The following is a 23,153-nucleotide window of genomic DNA, read 5'->3' as shown; positions in this document are numbered from 1 at the left end:
CAAACGCGGTGCCCCTGTATCTCTTGCGGGTATCTAGACTGTATCGGCAGCGACTACAGGCGAGGCGCTTCTCCTTGTACCCGCTCAAAAGCGCACAATTCCAACCGCAAGTCACAAATCCCAGGAAAGGATTGTGGGTATTGTAGTCCTCTGCAGAGACGCACTAGAAGGTTAGGGTGAGTTGCAGCGACTACGAAAGAATCCTTTGCTAAACATACGGAAGGGCGTTCCTACTTGATACCCTACCTAAGCAACGAAATAAAATAACGCTGACCGAGTCGGAAGACGATCCTCGAACTACGTGTCCCAGTGTGCTTTGCGGGCCCCCCCCCACCAGCAGACAGTGCAGCTACTGCGCCTGCGGCCGCCCAGCCGGTTACTTGCGTCGGTGAAGCTGCAGTCCCGGCTGGTGCCTGCACCGTAGAGACCACAGCTGAGGGTCGACCGCTACCGCAGCAGAGGAGCAAGGGAAGGATGTGGGTTTTTGGTTATGGGTCCCTGATCTGGAAGGTGGACTTCCCTTATCAGGACAAGATGGTCGGATACATCACGGGCTACAACAGGCGCTTCTGGCAGGGAAGCACCGACCATCGCGGGGTCCCCGGCAAGGTGAGGCGCCAACCAGTACCCCCACCCTTACTGCCCTCGCAGCGCCGCTCCCCAACTCCTGGCCCAGCTTTGCTGGAGCTACACCCCAACGCTTCTGAGGGCTGAGCAAGTGGGTTAGGAATAAAGCTGTTATTTCGGTCCCGTCTTCCTCGACCACTTGCCCCCTACCTCTCTCCCAAACCAAGGGCATTCCTTCCGAAATCACTTGAGATGCGGGTGGATAGTTTCTTGAGGAAGCAGGAAACGTGGGCACAAGCACACAAGCTCGCACAAGGCTGACGTGCTGGGAGGGGACCCCATCTCTTGGCAACTTATGCCAAAAAAAAAAAAAAAAACAGGCGGGAAGATCAATCTTCGTGGCACCACGGAGTTGAAATACCAAAATCAACTCGCACATTCAACTTTTTAAAGTTAAATTTGTTGGCATTTCTGCATTCTGGCAGACTTTCATTGGTTTTAGTTTAAACAAGCGTGTTATTTCTGAGGGTTCTTTGTATCTTTCCAAAGGTTTTATTTTATGACACCTAAGGGCACAGAACTAGTTTCCAAAAATATCTGCGGTTACTAAGGAGCTAACCTGGATCACTTAGTTTGGTTGTCGGGTACCAGCAAAGTTAAATGAGTTCCTGGTTTGTAATTTGAGTAACACAGTACCCATTACTATATCCAAAATTATTTTAATGTTTCTCTTTTGAATTATGAATGTAAAATATAAGTTCTTTGATCCATTTTTTGGTCATACAAAGACATTCATCCCAAAATATGTCTACGAAGGAGTAGCAGTGAGCTGCTTCTGCAAATCAGACTTGAATTGGCTGCAAAACAACCAATCCACAAGGAAAACTAAGTTTTGGGTAACAATTTGGATACCATAAATACGTGTTTTAGTTAATCTCCTAACTTTTGGGAGGGGACAAAATTGTTTACTGTTTATATGTTCTCTAAAGTACTCTGAGAGTTATATAAGCTTGATTAGTTTTTTTTTTTTTTGATTACTGTTTTTTAAAAAGAAATTAATATTGGCCCCAAAACACAATCTGGCTTTAAGGTAGGCAGATAACTTGAAAACAGTGGACTAACTTAAGGCAAATGCATATTGGTAAGACAACAGAAACTTAATGGCAAAAATTTCTTCAAGAATGTTATAAAACGGGGAGAGCATGCACGTCTAGATTTCGTAATTGTAAACTTGAGCCCCACATTGGGTGTAGAGATTACTTAAAAAATAAAATCGTTCTTAAAAAAAGAGAATGTTATAGAACAATATTTAAGACTTTAAAGAGTTAAGTAAAGTGAAACTTGTTAATAAAAGTTTAAGTAAAGTAAAATGCCTTTCGAGTTGTCAGATATGAACACTTAAAACTTCTATTCTGAAGAGAAAAGCCTTAACCCAGCCTCCAAATTTTAAATGTTTACAAATATGCTGTTTTGTTTTGTTTTGTTTTGAGACAGAGAATGAGCCATCTGTGCACAAATGTGGGGGGGTGGGTAAAGGGAGAGAGAGAACCTTGTGCATGCAGGCTATATGTCCAGAGGCTACATGTCCAGCACAGAGCCCGATGAGGGGCTTGATCTCACCACCCTAAGATGACGACCTGAGCCAAAATCAAGAATCCTATGCTTAATCGACTGAGCCACACTAGAGCCCCAGAAATATGGTCTTAATAGCATATTTTACTATTGTAGGGTTTTTTTTTTTTTAGATTTTTATTTATTTATTTATTTGAGAAATAGAGTGAGTGAGAGCATGAACAGGGGTCAGAGGGAAAGGGAGAAGCAGACTCCATGTGGGGCTTGATTCCAAGACCCTGGGATCAGGACCTGAGCAGAAGGCAGATGCTGAGCCACCCAGGTGCCCTACTACTCTAGTTTCAATCCAATTGTATGCATTTGTTATATAGCACATGGAGGAATAGAACAATAAGAAGTTGTCAAGTCAATGCAACAGCTCATGATTCTTTAAAAGAATAAAGGAGGTATAAAAGCCAGTATTTTTTTTTTTAACTTATATTTACTAAAATATAGGGCAGGTAAGTTAGGGGACAGGGAGACTGCAATGGACTGCAATGGCTAATAGTTACACATCTACTTTTTTTTTTTTTTTTTTGACAGACAGAGATCACAAATAGGCAGAGAGGCAGGCAGAGACAGAGAGGAGGAAGCAGGCTCCCTGCTGAGCAGAGAGCCCGATGTGGGACTCGATCCCAGGACCCTGGGATCATGACCTGAGCCGAAGACAGAGGCTTTAACCCACTGAGCCACCCAGGCACCCCTATTACATCTACTTTTATTTAAAGGATCCAACATAGCAAATTAAAGGAAAGTCTAAGTTTTGGACATTTTCTAAGTATACTGTTCTGTTAAAAAAAATAAAGCTGAAAAGAACATTATTATTTTACTTAACATTTTTTATTACAGTGGATCACCAGCTTTATATAAATCTTAACTGTTAAACAAGAATACAAAAGGCTACAGAGATACCCAGAAAATTAGAAGAATGACATGGATGTTTTATAGGACTGTTTCTTACAGCAACATATGCTCTTAGTAAGTCATCAGTACACATGAAATGTGATATTATTAAACAAATGTTAGGCTCATTTCCACACACTGCAATGTGACATTTGTGGGAAAAATACCAAACCTACTTGGTTTATTCAATCATACTTTCTTTTTAGCATATTAAACTTCAATTTCTTCCTAAGTTTTATTAAGCATCTCATTTATATATAACAAAACTCATAGCATCTCACCAAATTAAGGATTTATTTAAATGTGAACATTTTTTCACAACAGAGAGAATATATTTCGATTTCAAGAAGAGGAAGCATTTTAACACAAAAGATAATCATTAACATTTACTAAATCTCTGTTCTAGGTCTAGATCAGAAAAATAACTCATTATTCAAAGCACCCATAATGCCCCATATTTCATGATAACTTCTAATCCTATTCAGCTTCAAAAACCCCTTCTTTAGTTTCAATCCCCCCAAAAAGCGTTCATGTGATTTACAAATGGACACTGTTTCTCAATAACATATTTATTTTAGGTACAAAAAGTTTAAGTTTTAGAAAATATTTCCAAGGGGTGCCTGAGTGACGCAGTCGGTTGAGTATCCAACTCTTGATTTCAGCTCAGGTCATTCTTCAGGGTGGTGAGATCAGTGCAGCCAGCTCCCTGCTCGGTGGGGAGTCTGCTTGAGATGCTCTCCCTCCCCCTCTGCCCCTCCCCCCACTCGCATGCTCTCTCTAAAATAAATCAATCTCTTTTTTTGTGAATATTTTATTTATTTATTTGACAGAGAGAGAGATCACAAGTAGGCAGAGAGGCAGGCAGGGAGATGGGGAAGCAGGCTCCCTGCTGAGCAGAGAGCTGGATGTGGGGCTCAATCCCAGGAGCTTGAGATAATGACCTCAGCCAAAGGCAGAGGCTTACCCACTGAGCCACCCATGTGCCCCAATAAATCAATCTTTAAAAAAGAAAATATTTCAAAAAAAGAAAATATTTCCAAGTAAATTTATCAGTAGTGCCAAAAGTCTATGTCTGTATCATATATAAGCAATCACAGGGAGTCCATTTATTTCCCCTTAAAATGATTCCTTGTTTTCTGTTTCAAATATGCCACCACCTAAAGTCCAGGACTTTTCTACCACCCCTCCCTCTTTCAACAGTTACTACTGAGTGCGTACATATACAAGTAGGAGACACCTATGCAAAAAACAATACCTGACAAGTGCCACAAGGAAGTGAGGTATAAAAGGACAAATCACTTTAGGAGATTTCTGCTACAGAGTTTCCTGGGGAGTCAGCCAAGCCTTTATGGATGGAATGGCAGGAGGATATTCCAGAGATATAAAAGGAAGAGCATTCCACAATGAGTACTGGTATATACAAAGATATGAATGTTTGTAAAAGTTACAAATAAGTCAGTACAGCTTGAGAGGGAAAGTGGTAAGAAATGAGGTGTGTAGTTAAGTTATGCTGAGGAATTTTTATTTTATCCTGTAGAATATTATAACCCTGAAAAATTCAAAGCACAGGAGTGAGTGGCCCAATTTCTGCACCAGAAAGTTATTCCAGGGTCAAGAAGAGAACAAACTAGAGGTAAACAAAATACAGGCAGGCAGTGAGGTCCCTAAAGAAGCCACTGAAGAATGCAGAGGAACCAGATACAGAAGAATCAAAAGATAGAGCTACTAAGAATTGATGACTGGGCTGGATATAAGGGAGACAAGGAAAACGGGAATACAGAATTTATCACCTGGACCTCTAACATTTCTTACTCAAGAGTCTACTTCCATCCCACTCTAACTTGCATACTATACACTTTACCACTCAGATCTTTCCCAAACATTTCTTTTATCATACCAAGTCATCCACTCCTCAAGTGCTACAGTAGCTCCTAAATTCCTATTTCTCCCAGATGTCATTGGCTTCTTATTTTCCATTGTCCCCTAACTGCACCTCTATTCCTTGGCTTTTCAAATCTGACTATCCTGTTTCTCCAGTTATCTTGGGATCATCTTCTCTATGTGTTGGGGTCATCTGCTAAAGTCAGACACTTAACCTGTATAGTCAGTCTTGCCTTTAGGTCCACACTTGAGACCACACTTACTAATTATGCCCTTTCACCAGAATTTTGTCTTACTTTCTGACCACCCAAGACTCAGAATTCTTACTGCATTCATACTATACATATTAGCCCTTAAGTGTTCTCTATTTCACGTGTTAAGTTCATGTTCCAGAATTACAGTATAAGCTCTTGAAAGCAAGAATCAAGGTTTTGTTTTCTCTACAACATAGCTAGGGATTCAGCAAATAGCTGCTAATTCACTTTGAAATCGAAAGTAATATGGTAATACCTACATCAATATATGTGTCCTCATTGTAGCATTTTCTTAAACAGAAAACAAGTCAAATCTAAATGCCCAATAACACAAAAATATTTAAATTATAGCTCACTGATAATACAGTATTATGCAATTATTAAAATGTATGAGAAGACTAAAAAGAAAATGTAATTAAATAAGAAATATAATCCAAAATCCTATTTTTTCCATGATTACAAATTATCTATACAAATAGACAAAGACTAAGGAAACAGTAATGAAGATGACACAAATATCTGAATGATTATAAAGAGTGTGTACCAGAACAGTGGGCAAACAAATGTTAAAATGCTTACAATTCAGCATTCTCAACTAATAACGCTAACATGTCAACAGAGCATTCTCAACTAATAACGCTAACATGTCAACAGATACATAGCCTTTGGCACTAGGTAGGAAGTGTATTTCAAAAAAAAAAAGCAAATTCTCAGAGAGCTCCAGACCAACAGGATTAGCAATTCTGGGACTGTAGACTAAGCAATATGTTAACCAACCTCCAGGTAATTTTGATCTACAATGAAGTTTGAGAACTACTTCCCTATTAGAGGAAAGCACTCTGGAAGAGCATATTTGTTCCCTAATAAAACTATAGGATTCTGGGTGCCTGGGTGGCTCCATTGTTAAGTGTCTGTCTTTAGCTGAGTTCATGATCCCAGGGCCCTGGGATGGAGCCCTGCATAAGGAGCCCTGCATAGGGCTCCCTGCTCAGCCAGAGGCCTACTTCTCCCTCTCCCAGTCCCCCTGCTTGTGTTCCCTCTCTCTCTGTGTGTCTCTCCCTGTCAAATAAATAAAATCTTAAAAAAAAAAACAAAACTATAAGAATCTGACCAGTAGGGGTGCCTGGGTGGCTCAGTGGGTTAAAGCCTCTGCCTTCAGCCCATGATCCCAGGGTCCTGGGATTGAGCCCCACATTGGGCTCTCTGCTCTGCAGGGAGCATGCTTTCTCCTCTCTCTCTGCCTGCCTCTCTGCCTACTTGTGATCTCTGTCTGTCAAATAAATAAATAAAATCTTAAAAAAAAAAAAAGGAATCTGACCAGAATTTTTATTTATAATAGGTTCTTCCCTTACCTTTATTTTAAATGAGACTTAGTCACAGGTGTGTATTTTAATATGTCAATTTTATTTTTTTATTTTTTTTAAAGATTTTATTTATTTATTTGACAGATCACAAGTAGACAGAGAGGTGGGGGGGGGGTAGAAGCAGGCTCCCCGCTGAGTAGAGAGCCCAATGTGGAGCTCGATCCCTGGGACCATGACCTGAGCCAAAGGCAGAGGTTTAACCCAGTGAGCCACCCAGGCATCCCTAATATATCAATTTCAAATGAACATAATATACACAAATTGAAGGGAATCCTTTAGAAAACATAAGGTATATTATTTTCTTAGTTAAGCCACTTGAACATTTATCATAAAAAATAAGTGCTAAGAAAGTGTTTAGTATGAACAAATGAAATTAAAATATTCCATGTCAACAATAAATTGCTAATGCTTGGTTAGTTGAAAAATTGATTCAGAAAAAAAAAATTTTTTTTTTTTTTTACTTTTTTTAAAACAGCCTGGAAGAGTTGTGACTCTTGTTGAAGATCCTGGGGTATGGTATAATTATTCTTTTTTGTATAGTCTTTAATCATATAAAATGTTGAGATGTTTCTCAGTTTAAAATAATCAGTGAAATTTTATTAACAACCATCACAGACAGTTTGAACACTAGGTCTAGAATTCCTCTCTGTATTTGTTGTGTTTCTTTTCAACTGTTGGGAAAAGTTGGAATGCAGACTTCAAGTAGACAACAAAATAAAACCAAATGGCATATAGTCTCATTTTCTTTTCTTTTTTTTTTTAATTTTCTTGTTCAGTTTATTGATTAAGAATTGATGGAGCCAGCCCTCAAAATTCAAATGGAACCCTTAAAACTCGTCACATTTGCTAGGAGTCTACTATTCTCAGCAAAAATCCCAGTCAGGAATTACCACTTTCTTTATGGCCTTATTTTACTAATAGCAAATGGGTTTTTTAAGAGATCTAGAGCACTAGAAAACATAATTAGCTGATAGTTCTCTGTTTCTTAAATATTTTCAATCATTTCATAGATGTCTAGATACAGACTTTTATATTTTGAAGTTAAGAATTTAACTTTGGAAAGAACTTTGATGTACAAAAAATAAGCAGCTATCAACGGCTGATGAATAAGTGAAATAGTGAAATGAAATGCTTTCATAATTTGCATTAAGAAAAGTATATATAAAAATGGCTTCAGGGTGCCTGGCTAGGCCCATTGGTACAGCATTTGACTCTTGATCTCAAGGTCCTGAGTTCGAGCCCCATATTGGGAATAGAGCCTACTTAATTAAAAAAAAAAAAAAATGCTTCGAACTGGTAACTGTTACTCTTAATGAAAATTAACATACAGCACTTCGTTTCTATAGAATGTTAAATTAACTCAAGAAGATACTTGGCAACCTAAAGTTTGGTTTTTAAAGTTAATAGTTAAAGATTGTGAATAAACTAGAAAATCTATACTATGAACTGTAAATCCTGCTTATAGCACAGATAGATATTGTATTAACACACACAAACAAAATCTTTGCAGCCAAAATACATTATTTTTACCAATACTGTGTGGACAAACTAAACAATGAAGGAAATTAGCATTTTAAAAATCTTCATTCGGAGTAATTTCCTTGTATGCTAGGTTATTTATCATAGTTTAAGTTTTAAAAATTATGTCTTTTAACTAGTGGAACTGAAATAAAAAATACCAGGTCTTCACTTGGTCATTAAAAATAGAGTTCTCAGGTTTTAAATCCATAAACATTTCACTAATTGTATAGGGCAGTAGTTTCCAAACTGCTTCATGGAGTGTTGTAGCCACTCTGAAGCCTACCATAAGTGGATATAATGCTGGGTGCTGGCTGAGAGGGCTTTGATACCCCAACCTGCTTCAGCTAGAGCTCAGCATCACTTTTTTTTTTTTTTTAATGTAATAGGTGTTCCCTTGTTTGCAGAAAGGATTCTTAAGGCCATAGCAAATTCATTTTATTTGTTCATTTTTTCATTGCAGAAACTTTCAAATATCCTTTGTAAATTACTCCATCCAGAATACTAAATGGCCTCCTCTTTTGTTGAGCTTGTACCTCTAGGTGCACTTTAAGTAATGCAAAACTACATTGACTTCTAAGAATATATAAGACACTTTCTGAGAGCACAATGTATCTTCAGCTAAGTTAGCCCTATAAATACTAAATATTATATTTTCATTTCTCAACAGGGTTGTGTTTGGGGTGTTGCTTATAGACTGCCAGTAGGAAAGGAAGAAGAAGTAAAAGCATACCTTGACTTCAGAGAGAAAGGAGGCTACAGGACCACAACAGTCATTTTTTATCCAAAAGATCCCACAACAAAACCATTCACTGTGTTGCTATATATTGGAACATGTGACAATCCCAATTATCTTGGTCCTGCACCGCTAGAAGACATTGCTGAACAAATTTTTAATGCAGCTGGTCCAAGTGGAAGAAATACAGAATATCTTTTTGAACTTGCAAATTCAATTAGGAACCTTGTGCCAGAAGATGCAGATGAACATCTTTTCTCCTTGGAAAAATTAGTAAAGGAGCGTTTAGAAGGAGAACAGAACCTCAATTGCTTATAAAGACCTAATCAATCACTGACTTTTCCAAACAAGCAGAGCTTTTAGTCTTCAGAGAAGAGCTATAGCTTCACGTACACTGGCAATATGATTTGGAAACCTGTTTACTTGAAGGTCTTATTTAATTTTAATGTTGTAGCCAAAATATGATCAAAATGTGTAGTTTAATTTCATATATCCTGAAACACATAAATATTTAAAATACTGGGATATAGTTAAAGAAACAATTCAAGTTATAATAATAATATAATGGTTTCCTAACTACATGATATTGAACACTTGCTCATAAGAAGTGAGTTCTTTAGAAAAATACAGTGAAGGACTCAGTTCAGAGCTTATTTTTATCACAGTAAAAAATAATTCTGTTGTTTACTATCACAATACTATTTTGAAGTTGTAGAGAATTAAACCAAAGTCCAGTAAATATAATAAGGTAATACCTTCAATATATTCCTATACAATAATTGTATAACCATGGTTTAAAATACACAAGCTTGAAATAATGTGTAATTAGAAATATATGGTAATTAAACAAGATTTCAGCCTTCATTGTGAATCTCCTTGTTCAGGTATTAAAAAAAGACCCTTTCCAATGTAAGTCAAAAAGACTGGCATTTTTAATATAAAAATTTCCTTGGAATTCTAATGTACTCTACCTCTCCCTTTTTTTAATAAATGCATTTTACTACATGGGAAAAAATTAATTCAGCTAAAAAGGCACAAATTACATTATACAAGTTGTGTCCATTAATAGTGCAGCATGTCATTCAGTCACTGTATGAGTCTTATACTGAAACTTTAAAAAAAGAGAGATGACAATTCTGGTATTATAAATTAATAGAAACATAGATATGCTCAAAGTCTGGTGTTTGAAATGACCTTTAGAATTGCAGTTTTTTAAAGAAGTGGCATTACCTGATCCTTCTGTCTTGTCAGCAAAACAAAGATATCCACTTAGGAGTGCTGCTGATGCTACTCAAATAGGAAAGTTACATGTGCATTATTAACTCATGTAAAATTGATCTTGATTCTAATCAAGATAATTTCTGATTATAGTTCCTTCTTCTTCAAAAAGACAGTCTCTAAAATCTTTTAACATAAAAAGAATTTCAGTATCACATTAAATTTATTATGAAACTTAATAAAAACATTTCAAATCCCAGCACAACTAATAAAACAGAAAATTTTCACATTAAACAAAGTTGTCCTACACAGTAGGAAAAGTAGTCCTTTCCATGTTTTTCTTATTTATGAACACCTAACTTGGTAATTTACTCAGCTACATAACTATTTTTTTTTTTAAGATTTTATTTATTTGTCAGAAAGACAAATTGCTCCCTGCCAAGTAAGGAGCCTGATGCGGATGCAGGACTCAATCCCAAGACCCCAGGATCATGACCCCAGCTGAAGGCAGTGGCCCAACCCACTGAGCTACCCAGGCATCCCTACCTAACTATTTTAAATAATTTCCCAACATTTTCAGTATTAGTTTTCTAGAAGGCATTTCACTTGTCCTATAAAACAAGAAAAGGAGCTAGCATTCATTAATGAGTATCTCATAACAATATGCTAGGTATTTTACATATGGAAGCATTTTCTGGGTAACTCCCTGAGCTTGTTTCCATAGTACCTTGCACAGCTACACACATATGTTAAGTAGCAGAAATCCAGGTCTTTCTCACTCTAAAACACAAGATCTTTCTACAATATATTTAAAAACCCACCTGAACTTCACCATCTTCACTATCCACCATCTTTTTTTTCAGGAGGTAAACAAAATTAACTTTTGCATAAGGAAATAGTATGTAGCTTGTTACATAAAGATGTTAGAGTTCATTTTGATAGATGTATATTGATTCCCACAAATATAATGAGCCAATCCAAGATTCACATTCTATAGCTCAGAATCATGTAGGTGAATTCAGAAATACAGCCTTTTATTTTACAAACAAACCTAAGTCCAAAGGAGTTTGGAATTCCCCAAAGTGATTCTTTAATCATTTAATATATAATTGCTACAAAATATAAAGGGCAAGAGATAACTCTAGGATCCCCATTTATATGTCTTTCTAGGCTTTCAGTTACAATTAGACTAGAAAAATGTGACATATCACATATGGTGTACCATAAGCATTTATATGGAAGCCATATTTCAAAGCCCAGAAACAGGGATATTCACTGGGATGGGGAGAAACAGGACTAAAATGGAAAAGTTAAACAGTACTTTATTAGAGAGAAGCTAGGGTTTGAAGCCTCCCAGGTAGAAGGAATCATAACCTAGATCCTGTCAGCAAAACTGTCTCTCTACAGTCCTTGGATCTCACTTGAAAGCATCTTTTCTCATTCCTCCCTAATCACACACACAAAACTCAAGACTCATACCTCAGAATATAACTACTAGTTAAGTTTCAAGTTTCAGGAATTCAGAGAAAGTATGAGTGTAAACCCTGCATTGAGAAAAGAAACTTTTTTTTTTAAGATTTATTTATTTATTTATTTGACAGACAGAGATCACAAGCAGGCAGAGAGGCAGGTAGAGAGAGAGAGAGAGGAAGCAGGCTCCCTGCTGAGCAGAGAGCCCGATGTGGGGCTCAATCCAAGGACCCTGGATCATGACCTAAGCCAAAGACAGAGGCTTTAACCCACTGAGCCACCCAGGCGCCCCAAGAAAAGAAACTTTTAATATAGATCTCTAATGAAGTGGGGTTTTTTTTAAGTAGGTCTTTACACTCTTACTGCAGGCCACTATTACGTTTCCCTTTCCCACTCCCAGGAAAACACAGTCATTTTTTGATCTACCACAAATATTAAGTACCATCTAGATACAGCCTCCATACATAAAAGGTTTCCAGTTAGGTAAACAAAGGTTTGTGGTGTCAACTCTGAATATCTTTAAGAATGAACTTGACTCATTTCTTTAAGACGGAGTTAAAAAATTTAGCCATTGTCTACAGGATATACATTTCATCTTAAAAAGGATTTTTTTTTCACTTTCTACTAATAAAGTACCTGAAATGTGTATTATTTTACATCTTGAAGGTGCTCGTTTAATTTTAACATATGTAAAGCATTATGGAATACCTGACATAATAAAAACTATTACCTAGTATTGGTTTACATTATATATTCAGAGTACATGTGTTGAGCATCTCTTTGAGATTCATAATGATTACAATCATGCCTGTAATTTAAGAACCATATTTGGTCTATTATAAATTTTTAAACATTTTATAGTCAACATTTCATTCCATTATATTAGTTTTCTCTTTTCCATGGATACATAGCTTTTAAATTATAACTTTGGAACAGTTGTAACTATCGATGCATCATACTCCTATAATTTATCATCCCTGATTCTTTCAGTCAGTCAAATGATGGATGCACTTAAAATTCTCTCTCATCACATCCTGTTAAAATCTACATACCAAATATTCCAATTATGCTCATCTTTTCTCACCAAAGATACTGTGACTATATTTTCTATGTATTTATTCAGCTCTCAACAATCTGTTTTTATGCCTTCTAAAGCCTTAAAATAAATTCACCCTAAGCATATATTAGAAACTCAAAGATTAGTGGGATGATTTTTTTTAATCCTGTGGCTACTTTTCAAAGAATTTTAACTTCTCAAGAGACAACTACTAAAATTATTCTTCTGTTTCTGTATGTCAAAATGATATGATGAAAATAAGCCTTATTGAATCTCCGGGTTTTTTCATTCTACTTAAGGTTCATTTTCCCTTCTAAAACATTATATATTCAGCACTAATCTCTTGGTGGTTTCATTTAATCATACTAAGCCTTCTTGTCTTTATAAAAAGTTTGACAACAAATAAACATACATTCTGTAACTGGAAAAAACCACCACTTACCCCTGTAATTTCTTTTATTCTTCCTACTTTACTATCCTTCACAGAATTTTTTTTTTTTTTGACAGAAAGTTGGATTTATTTGTGGACATGAATATGATGGGAAGCGATAGTGCCAAGATTCTCATGAGTGCAGAGCCCTCCATTTGTCCAAGGGGCCATGGTTAGGGATGTATTTGACCCCACAGCCATCTGGGATAAGCTGCTTTTCAGCCATCACGTCTTCAAATTCATCCGCATTGAACTTAGTAAAGCCCCACTTCTTGGAGATGTGGATCTTCTGGCGGCCAGGGAACCTGAACTTGGTCCTGTTTAGGGCCTCAGTCACATGCTCCTTGTTCTGCAGCTTGATATGGATGGACATGATGACTTGGCCAATGTGGACCCTGGCTACTGTGCTTTCCAAAGGCACCCCGCATACCTGTCTGCAGCCTAAATTGGAGATAGCCATGAGGTCAGACCCCAGCATCCACCAAAAAGGGTTGTCTCCAAGGTCCCTTAGGGCAACCCATACAATCAACAGGTTGCATACACTACCGAGGAGGCTACTGTTTGCAGCCATGGCACACTGGGCCCCCATAGACAAAGAGCACAGTCGGCTTAATTGGCTGCAGTCCTTCACAGAATTTTTAAACTACAATGTTCTATTGCCCTATCAGCTCCTTTTAATGCCCCTCCAATCTACCTTTGCTCTTGCTGTACTCAAGGAGTCAGTGTAGTCTTTAGTCACCAATGACTCTTTCCTGATTTAACCCAAAGATCTCTGTTTCATCCTTTACAATTCTGATACACCAGACTAGTAAGCAAGAATCTCATTTCACTAAGTCCAAAAGAGTAGAACATTTCATTGTATTTAGTTACATCTTAGATTTTTTAATCAGATACACAAACTCACCAAGTCCTAGGTTTCAATCACCATCTTTATTGAGAAAACTTCCAATCTTTCTCAAATTCTTTTTGACTCTATGTCTTCTATGTAAGGTATCTCATATACCTTATTGAGCTACACAAGCACCTGAAACTTAGCATACTAAAAGCAGAATTCATCTCTTTTCCCAAGAAGAAAACTTCATCCCACATAACACACATTAAAGGTTGAACAATTACTTGAACAGAAAATACAACAAACAGGTTTAAGATACTCATCAATTAACAAGATTCTAGAGAAAATGAATGATATTTTCTTTTTTTTTAAAGATTTTATTTATTTATTTGACAGAGAGAGAGATCGCAAGTAGGCAGAGAGGCAGGCAAAGAGAGAGACGGGGAAGCAGGGTCCCTGCTAAGCAGAGAGCCTGATGCCGGGGCTTGATCCCAGGACCCTGGGATTATAACCAGAGCTGAAGGCAGAGGTTTTAACCCACTGAGTCACCCAGGTGCTCTGAAAATGAATGATATTTTCCCAATATACAAAATTTTAGCTTTTATTTTACTTAAAATTTTACATAACATTTCTTAATAAGTCGAAGAACAGTTAGCAGGGAAAAGCTGGAGCCTATCTGTGATGTGGCTTGAAATACTACATGATGATAAAACCTTTCCTTCAAGTATGAGCTGGAAGATTTCTCAGCTAAAATGGGAAACTTGAAATATAGCAAGAGCCAGAGTTTTGTTTTTATTTTTTAAATATTTTTATTATTTATTCAACAGAGAGATAAAGAGCACAAGTAGGCAGAGCATAAGGCAGAGGGAGAGGGAGAAGCAGGCTCTCTGCTTCTCTGCTTAGCAGAGAGCCTGACAGGGCTCGATCCCAGGACAGCCACTTAACCCACTGAGCCACTGAAGCGCCGCAAAAGCCAGAGTTTTTTACATCTTTTTCTTACCACCAATCTCTTTTCTTCTTTCCAATACATTTTCTACTCTGCAATGAGAATTATGTTTCTAAAATATGGAACTAAGCTGCTCAATAATCAAAAATGCCTCCCACAGCATACAAAACAAATTTCAATTTCTTTAACTTGGTATTCAACTATTTATAATATTGTGTCAGCATACTTATCACACATTTCACTTCCCACTAAAGTACCCCACCCCATGTTCCTGTCACCCCATCCTCCTCATCCATTAAGACCCAGCAAAAATGAGGGACTTGTGATTTGTGTCAAGCAGTAACTATGCACTAAGACTACCAAGAAAAAAGAGTACCCAGCTATCAAGAACCACATTTAGTGGAAAGACATATAACCAAGCAAATCAATGTGACAAAAAATACAAACATAATACAGAACTACAAATTATTAATTCAAACTAATAAGATCAGAAAAAGCCTCATGGAAAAAAATAAGTAGCTGTTTACAGATCAAAGAATAATAATTAACCTTATGTAACAAACAGTATATATGCCAAGATCTATTCTGTTGATAGATATATTAATTCCCATTTTCTTAGATGATGAAAATGAGAGACAAAGAGTTTAGGGGCGCCTGGGTGGCTTAGTGGGTTAAAGTCTCTGCTTTCAGCTCAGGTCATGATCCCAGGGTCCTGGGATTGAGCCCCATATCTGCTCTCTGCTCAGCGGGGAGCCTGCTTTCCCCCGCCCCCTGCCTGCCTCTCTGCCTAGTTGTGATCTTTCTCTCTCTGTCAAATAAATAAATAAAATTTTTTTTAAAAAAAGAGTTTAAGTTAAACATAAAAATAATAACTATCATTTATTGAATACTTAAAATATACCAAACATTGTGCTAAACACTAAAAAGAAACAAATGGAATTAAGGCTCTTAATTTAAAAAAGAATTGTGAGAAAAAGGAGTTTCCTCATTTTGTCCCTCTGCTTGTAAGTTTTAACCTCAATGAGATTCTTTCCTGAAACAGGATAAATTAAAAGGATGAAAAAAGAAAAAGGATTCATTAAATTACCCATACCCTACAGTCATAATTTTAAAAAATTTAAACAAAATATGCTTTGCCCAATTTTCTCAACAGCATTAACTAATTTATTCAACAAATATTTATGAATTACCTACTCTGTATAAGACAAACTAAGGGCAATCGTTTTCCTCTACTTCCTACCAAAATTCCACTAAAATGCATTCATTCATTCTAGAAGAGAGAAAACAGATGGGACTACTTTGGGGTTTAAGCCAGTGCAGAAAAAAAAACTGCAGTCTAAAACAAACATGCACACACCTACAAGAAGGCTACACCCATGGAGAAGACACTCCTGCCAACAGAGCCTGGAAAAGTACCAAACCTGGAAACAAGAGAAAGCTAGAGGGTTAAAAGCAGGATGATTTAAAATAACAGATAAATAAATAAAATTAGGATGATTAAAAGATGTATATGAACAGCCAACCCAAACCTCATACCCCATTCCTTTACACACAGAAAGTCTATAAGCAACAGTGTTGGTTTCTAGCTAAAACTACATTTGTTTCTCTTAATTTAACAATCTACCCTGAGAGCGTTAGAGGATCTTCATAATCCCTAACAAAACCTTCCTTATGTGGACATAGGCTAGAGGGAGATGAAAGAGCAGTTCTCTTCCTGCATTTCATCCATGGACCCCAAAGTGAGGCCCAATAATTGACACCATGCTCAACAATCACTATTTTTTTTTTTTTAAGGAAAGCAAAAGCACAAGAAAAAAGTGTGAAAATAAACAGCTGACCTGAAGGAAATATAGCTGTTTCTGCGAACAGAAGATAAATGTTTAAAATTTGTAAATGCTATCCTAAAAGAAATTCATGAAGGCACTGCATCCATTAAAAAAGAGCACCTGCAGGGGTGCCTATGTGGCTGAGTCAGTTAAACTACCGACTCTTGGTTTCCACCCAGGTCATGATCGCCAGGTCTTGGGAGTCAGCCCTGCTTCAGGCTTTGCATGCAGCACGAAGTCTGCTTGAGATTCTCTCTCACTCCATCTACCTCTCCTCCCACTCATATGAACACACACACACACACTCTCTCTTTAAAATAAATAAATCTTAAAAAGGAGGGAGGTTCAACTGCAGTACACCTGAAACAAATATAACCATATGTTAACTACACTGGAATTAAAAAATGACAACATTGGGCGCCTGGGTGGCTCAGTGGGTTAAGCCGCTGCCTTCGGCTCGGGTCATGATCTCGAGGTCCTGGGATCGAGTCCTGCGTCGGGCTCTCTGCTCAGCAGGGAGCCTGCTTCCCTTCCTCTCTCTCTCTGCCTGCCTCTCTGTCTACTTGTGATCTCTCTCTGTCAAATAAATAAATAAAAATCTTAAAAAAAAAAAAAAATGACAACATTGAGTACTGTCCAAAAGAATGGGTTCAGGAGCCAGACTGCTTATAGTCTGATATCCAGTTCCATTGCTTATCGTGGTGATGGCCTCTGGCAATCTGCCATACTTCATTAATATATTAATGTCATGACTTCTGAAATTGAGAGGCATCTCATACTCGCTGGCATGTCATAACTTTAACTGGCAGCAGTTACTTTCTTAGTAGTACTAAAAAATAATAGTGAGCCTTAAAATAAATGGCAAATGGGGATTGTTACAATTTTTTTTTTTTTTTAAAGATTTTATTTATTTATTTGACAGAGAGAAATCACAAGTAGATGGAGAGGCAGGCAGAGAGAGAGAGAGGGAAGCAGGCTCCCTGCTGAGCAGAGAGCCCGATGCGGGCCTCGATCCCAGGACCCTGAGATCATGACCTGAGCCGAAGGCAGCGGCTTAACCCACTGAGCCACCCAGGCGCCCGGATTGTTACAATTTAAAGGAGACTTTAAGACAACAATCAAATGCAAGGCATGAACTTTGGACCCTGAAAGGGAAAAAGGTAAATAAATTGTAAAAATTGAAATCATTGTTATTTTTCCAAGACCCAAAGTAGTATAAATCTTAGGTTATAAAGCAGTCTCCTTTTCTTAGTCACTGACTTTTTTCAACATCCAGGCCAGTGGTCTTGTACAGTGCCACATTTGGATTTGATTATTTTCTTAGGTTTGGAAAATTCTTTCCAGCATATGTTTTGTTTTACACTGGTGTTGTGGTACACTTGGGTTTTAAAAATTCATTCTTGTAGAAAATTCTTTGCAAAAACTTAAAGATACTAAGCATGGGTTTAAAAAAAAAGAATCATGCTAGCTTGGTTTGAAATCAAACGTCCACTCTCCTTTTTCCCCCTGTGCCTAAGAGACACATACAATATTCACATGTGCACCTGTATATTTGCTGGCATTCTGTCACCTGTGTTTGTGTGAAGGCCAAAAGCTTTTACTTTCCTTTATTTTTCCCAAAATGTGCATCTCAGTTCTCTTATGTCTTCTTTTTTATTACTGTAGAGTAAATTATATTCAAAGGAGGAACTGGAGGGGAAAAAAATCAGTACTGGAAATAAAGAGAAAAGGACAATTATATTCTTAGGCAGCCTCTGGGGTAATTAGTGCTATACAACCTCAGACTGCACACCAGCTGTTCAGTTGAGCAAATAGCTTTGTTTTTAGTGGTTTTGCCCTTTCTGTGTATAAATGAGAAACAAGGGGAACCTGGGTGGCTCAGTCTTTAAGTGTCTGCTTTAGGCTCAGGTCATGATCCCAGAGTCCTGAAATCAGGCCCCACATCAGGCTCCCTGCTTCTCCAGGAGCCTGCTTTTCCCTCTCCCACTCCCCCTGCTTCTGCTCCCTCTCTCACTGTGTCTCTGTCAAATAAGTAAATAAAATCTTTAAAAATAAATAAATATATAAAAATAAATGAGAAATAATAAAGAGATTTGAGGTAACTTTTAACTTAAAGCCCAACTGTTTAGTTCTCATTTGTGATTCATAAAAATTTCAACTAAAAAAAATTTTTTACATATTTTATAGTGTGGCATAAATATATTAACTTTATGTTTGTGTGAATTATACTACAATATTGTATTAACTTGTGTCTCAGTTTCCTCATGTAAAATGGGGAAAACAATAAAACCTACCTTTTAGACTATGAGCCTAAATCAATTAAATAAGTTTTTATCTTTTAAGTGCTTAAAATAGTGCCTGGACACAACATCTAGTACATGAATAGAATAAAGAAATTGAATCATCATTAGTTCTTACATATTACCACTTGTTATTTTCTCCATTTGAAAAATAAGAACTGGGGCACCTGGGTGGCTCAGTGGGTTAGACCTCTGCCTTCAGCTAGGGTCATGATCAAGCCCCCCATCAGATTCCCTGCTCGGTGGGGAGCCTGCTTCTCTCCCCTGACCCCTTTCTGCCTGCCTCTCTGACTACTTGTGATCTCTCTCTCTCTCTGTCTCTCTCTGTCAAATAAATAAATAAATAAAATCTTTAAAAAAAAAAAAAAAAGAAAGAAAGAAAAAAGAAAAAGAAAAAGAACTGAGCTCTAAAGAGGTTAAGTAAGGTTCCCAATGTCAGACATGTGGTTAGGTGGTAGGACTGGGATCAGAACCTAACTGGCCTAACTCCTAAGTCTCTGCTCCTAACCAACTCAGTTGCACAGAGTTTGTACCTAATTCTTTATTCAGCCATAGCCTAACTGCTGAAAAATCAGATTATCCAGAGGGGTTTTTTTGCTGCTACAGATTATGACACAATGAGTATCTTTGTACCCACATTCTTATGTATCAGGGCAAGTCCAAAAAGTGAAATCACTAGGTCAGAGTTTTACACGTTTTTAATTTTAACAGAAACTACTAATCTTAAAACATTTATTAAAGCAGGTCCAGCTTTCCCTTTTATAGTATCTGGATTTCTTATCTTACTAAGAAATGTCATCTCTATTCCAGTTACACAAATATTCTCCTCATCTCTTCACATAGATATATATATTTAACTCATTTACAATTTAGTTTTTGTGTATTTTATGAAGAGGGCATCTCGTTGGTTTTCTTATAAATGGACAGCAAATTATATTCACATCATTTATTAATTAAAACATCCTAGGGGCACCTGGGTGGCTCAGTGGGTTAGGCCTCTGCCTTAGGCTCAGTGGGTTAGGCCTCTGATGTGGGGCTCTATCCCAAGACTCTGGGATCATGACCTGAGCCGAAAGCAGGGGCCTGGGATCAGGCCCCAAGTTGGGCTCTCTGCTCAGCAGGGAGCCTGCTTCCCCCCCTCTCTCTACCTGCCTCTCTTCCTGCTTGTGATCTCTGTCAAATAAATAAATGAAATCTTTAAAAAAAAAAAAAATCCTTTCCCACTACAGTGAAATGTCACCCCTTCACATTTTAAACTCCTTATGTCATTCCCAAACTCCCTTCTTGTACTCAAACCAAATTACCTTTTTTTTAAAGATTTTTATTTATTTATTTGACAGAGATTCAGAGAGCACAAGCAAGGGGAGTGGTAGGCAGAGGAACAGGGAGAAGCAGAGTTTCTGCAGAGCAGGGAGCCTGATATGCGATTCAATCCCAGGACCCCAGGATCATGACCTGAGACAAGGCAGACGCCCAACTAACTCAGCCACCCAGGCACCCCATCAAACCAAATTACTTTTGATCTCAATAAGTCTTGGGCTCATGTTTTTTTCATTCACTTAAAATAGGCCTTTCCCAGCTCTGTAAATCCAAAGAGCTGCCCATAAGGAGAAGCTGGATCTTAAAATCATGGTGTCACCATGAGAATCTGTGCAGGAGTGTTTTCTCAGAGAGGGAAGAAAACGCTTCCTGACTGAATGAGAGGCTGGTATCATTTAACAATGGACCAGCTCCAGGAAAGACATTCAGACACCCAGGACCCAGTGATCATCTATAGGCAAACAAGTTATCCACCTGGTTACAGACGGTTTTGCATCAACCACAGACAACTAACAGCAATCAAGCAGCCACACAAACTTGAGGTCTCTCTAAGAGAGGTACCAGGAGAGCGAAGCACTGTGTATTCTGAAAACCCTGCTGGCGTGTAATAAGTGCTCAGCAGATACTTGTTTCATGAATGAACACTTTCTGACTTTAAAAGGAGAGAAGACCCCTAGCTTCTGCCAAGCCATCCTGGCATATTCAAGCTTAGACCAAAGAAACATACATAATGGGGAAATGACTGTTCACACAGACCATCGTGGGATGGCTGATAAGGACCCACCCTAATTCAATATGACCTCATCCTAACTTGATCACATCTGCAAAGGCCCTATGTCCAAATAAATTCACACTCACAAGGTTCCAGGGGTTAGAACTTCACCATATCCTTTAGGGGAACACAATTCAGCCCATAACATCCCCTATAATCAATTTTCCACACAACAGTCTTAATGATCCTCATGAATGTGCATCAGGCCCTAACACTCTCCTGCTTACAGGTCTGTGTCCTCTTCCTGCCTCTCAAACATCATCTCTTACACTCTAGCCACACAGGCCTTCTTTCTGTCAGTCCAACATACCACACTCATCCTTGCCTCAGGACCTCCGCCTGGAAAATTTGGTGCGCCACCTTCTTCATCATTTCAAGTTACCATTCAAGTGTTACTTCATCACAGAGGCTTACTCTGATCATCTGCCTAAGCAGCACATCTCAAAGGTCTTCTCTTTCGTATAACCCAAGTTTCTAAGCAGTATTTGCCAGTACCAGAAAGTATGTTATTTATTTTTTATTGAAGCTCTTATTTGAACATAAGCTCTATTGAACTAGATTCCATTATTATAACCCCCAGATACTAAACTAGCGCCTTGAAAGTACTTTTCATTTTTATTTACTCAAATATGTATTTTTCTTTGATGACACAAGTATTTTCTATTTCAGTTGCAAAGATTAATTATACCCCTAAATTTTCTTGTAATTTTTTCTCTTTACTGTGTGTGATTCACTTAAATCTTTAATCCGTTTGGAATTAATCTTTGTATACTTGAGAAACAGGGGTCACATCAGATAATTCCGATGCAAAAAGTCTGCAACAATTGGGACTTATTGGATAAAACTCAAACACTTCTGCACAGAATATGCTCTATATGCAACCTTCCCTGAACTGACTGCCTCTGTCCCTCTGTAGTACCAATCTCCTGCTGATGACTCCATTTTTTTTAAAGATTTTATTTATTTATTTGACAGAGAGAGATCACAAGTAGGCAGAGAGGCAGGCAGAGAGAGGGGGAAGCAGGCTCCCTGCTGAGCAGAGAGCCCGATGTGGGGCTCTATCCCAAGACTCTGGGATCATGACCTGAGCTGAAAGCAGAGGCTTTAACCCACTGAGCCACCCAGGTGCCTGATGACTCCATTTTATCCTGTCCTCTGACTACACCAAAAAGTCCTAATGGGTCATCAAGAAGAGTTATGCTTGAGGGTCGCCTGGGTGGTTCAGTTGCTGGGCATCTGCCTTTGGCTCAGATCACTGTCCCAGCATCTGGGATCAAGCCCCGGATCTGGCTCCCTGCTTGGTGGGAAGCCTGCTCCTCCCTCTCCAGCTCCGCTGTGCTTATGTTCCCTCCCTTGCTACCTCTCTGTCATAAATAAATAAAATCTTAAAAAAAAATTATGCTTGAAATGCACTTCTCCATCTGCTTGAACTCCTTCCTACAAATCCTTAAAACCCCAGGTCTAAAGCCACCTCTCTTGGAAAGCCTTTCGAGTCCAACCCTTGAGTTCCTCACTTCCTTTTTTCTATCTCCACTTTTACATCCCTCTACTCTATAATATATAGTACCTGCTTCATATATAGAGTATTTAGATTAATGTCTAGTACACAATAAATGCTAAGTGAATGTTAACTACTATTTTATTACCACAATAGGTTGCAATTATTTGTGTAATTTGCCTTCTAGACCAAGAGGGACAAAAGGCGGAGACACATTTATTTACCATTTTACCAAACCTACTGGTCTGGCACAAACAAAGCACTAATAAGTACTAAACAAATTAATAAACAAAAGCTGGACCAAAGTAATTTTCTTTGAAACTGTGGATTCCTTATATTAAAAAAAAAAAAAAAGGAAACTTTTTCCATATACACTATGGAGTATTATGCCTCCATCAGAAAGGATGAATACCCAACTTTTGTAGCAACATAGACAGGACTGGAAGAGATTATGCTGAGTGAAATAAGTCAAGCAGAGAGAGTCAATTATCATATGGTTTCACTTATTTGTGGAGCATAGCAAATAGCATGGAGGACAAGGGGAGATGGAGAGGAGAAGGGAGTTGGGGGAAATTGGAAGGGGAGGTGAACCATGAGAGACTATGGACTCTGAAAAACAATCTGAGGGTTTTGAAGGGGCAGGGGGTGGG

At 37.9% G+C, this 23,153-nt stretch overlaps 3 protein-coding genes and 1 non-coding gene across 5 annotated transcripts in view; 1 reads left to right on the top strand and 3 right to left on the bottom strand.

The window, feature by feature from the left end:
* The window catches only part of ASB3 (ankyrin repeat and SOCS box containing 3), a 113,688-nt gene that overhangs the window by 89,136 nt on the left and 1,399 nt on the right, over window positions 1–23,153 (bottom strand). The gene's annotated exons all lie outside the window — the stretch shown is intronic.
* Window positions 344–9,795, top strand: CHAC2 (ChaC glutathione specific gamma-glutamylcyclotransferase 2). 2 transcript variants are annotated; one of them, XM_059406079.1, is made up of 3 exons: window positions 346–609; window positions 7,056–7,091; window positions 8,769–9,795. In XM_059406079.1, exons 1-3 carry the CDS (start codon window positions 475–477, stop codon window positions 9,150–9,152), a joined length of 555 nt encoding a protein of 184 aa, XP_059262062.1. In that variant the 5' UTR covers window positions 346–474; the 3' UTR covers window positions 9,153–9,795. The 2 variants fall into 2 exon arrangements, with proteins under 2 accessions (XP_059262063.1, XP_059262062.1); XM_059406080.1 differs by lacking the exon at window positions 7,056–7,091 and having other exon boundaries at window positions 344–609.
* On the bottom strand, window positions 10,699–13,621 carry LOC132021554 (large ribosomal subunit protein uL16-like). Its single transcript, XM_059406081.1, has one exon. It carries the CDS (start codon window positions 13,596–13,598, stop codon window positions 13,143–13,145), a length of 456 nt encoding a protein of 151 aa, XP_059262064.1. The 5' UTR covers window positions 13,599–13,621; the 3' UTR covers window positions 10,699–13,142.
* LOC132022919 (small nucleolar RNA SNORA70) lies at window positions 13,499–13,632 on the bottom strand. The gene has a single exon (XR_009405804.1). It is a non-coding gene; the product is annotated as a small nucleolar RNA SNORA70 (small nucleolar RNA).

The sequence above is a fragment of the Mustela nigripes genome, chromosome 7 (assembly GCF_022355385.1).
Source record: "Mustela nigripes isolate SB6536 chromosome 7, MUSNIG.SB6536, whole genome shotgun sequence".
NCBI lineage: Eukaryota > Metazoa > Chordata > Mammalia > Carnivora > Mustelidae > Mustela > Mustela nigripes.
Note: the sequence above shows the minus strand (reverse complement) of the source record. Positions and strands in the feature narration are given on the sequence as shown.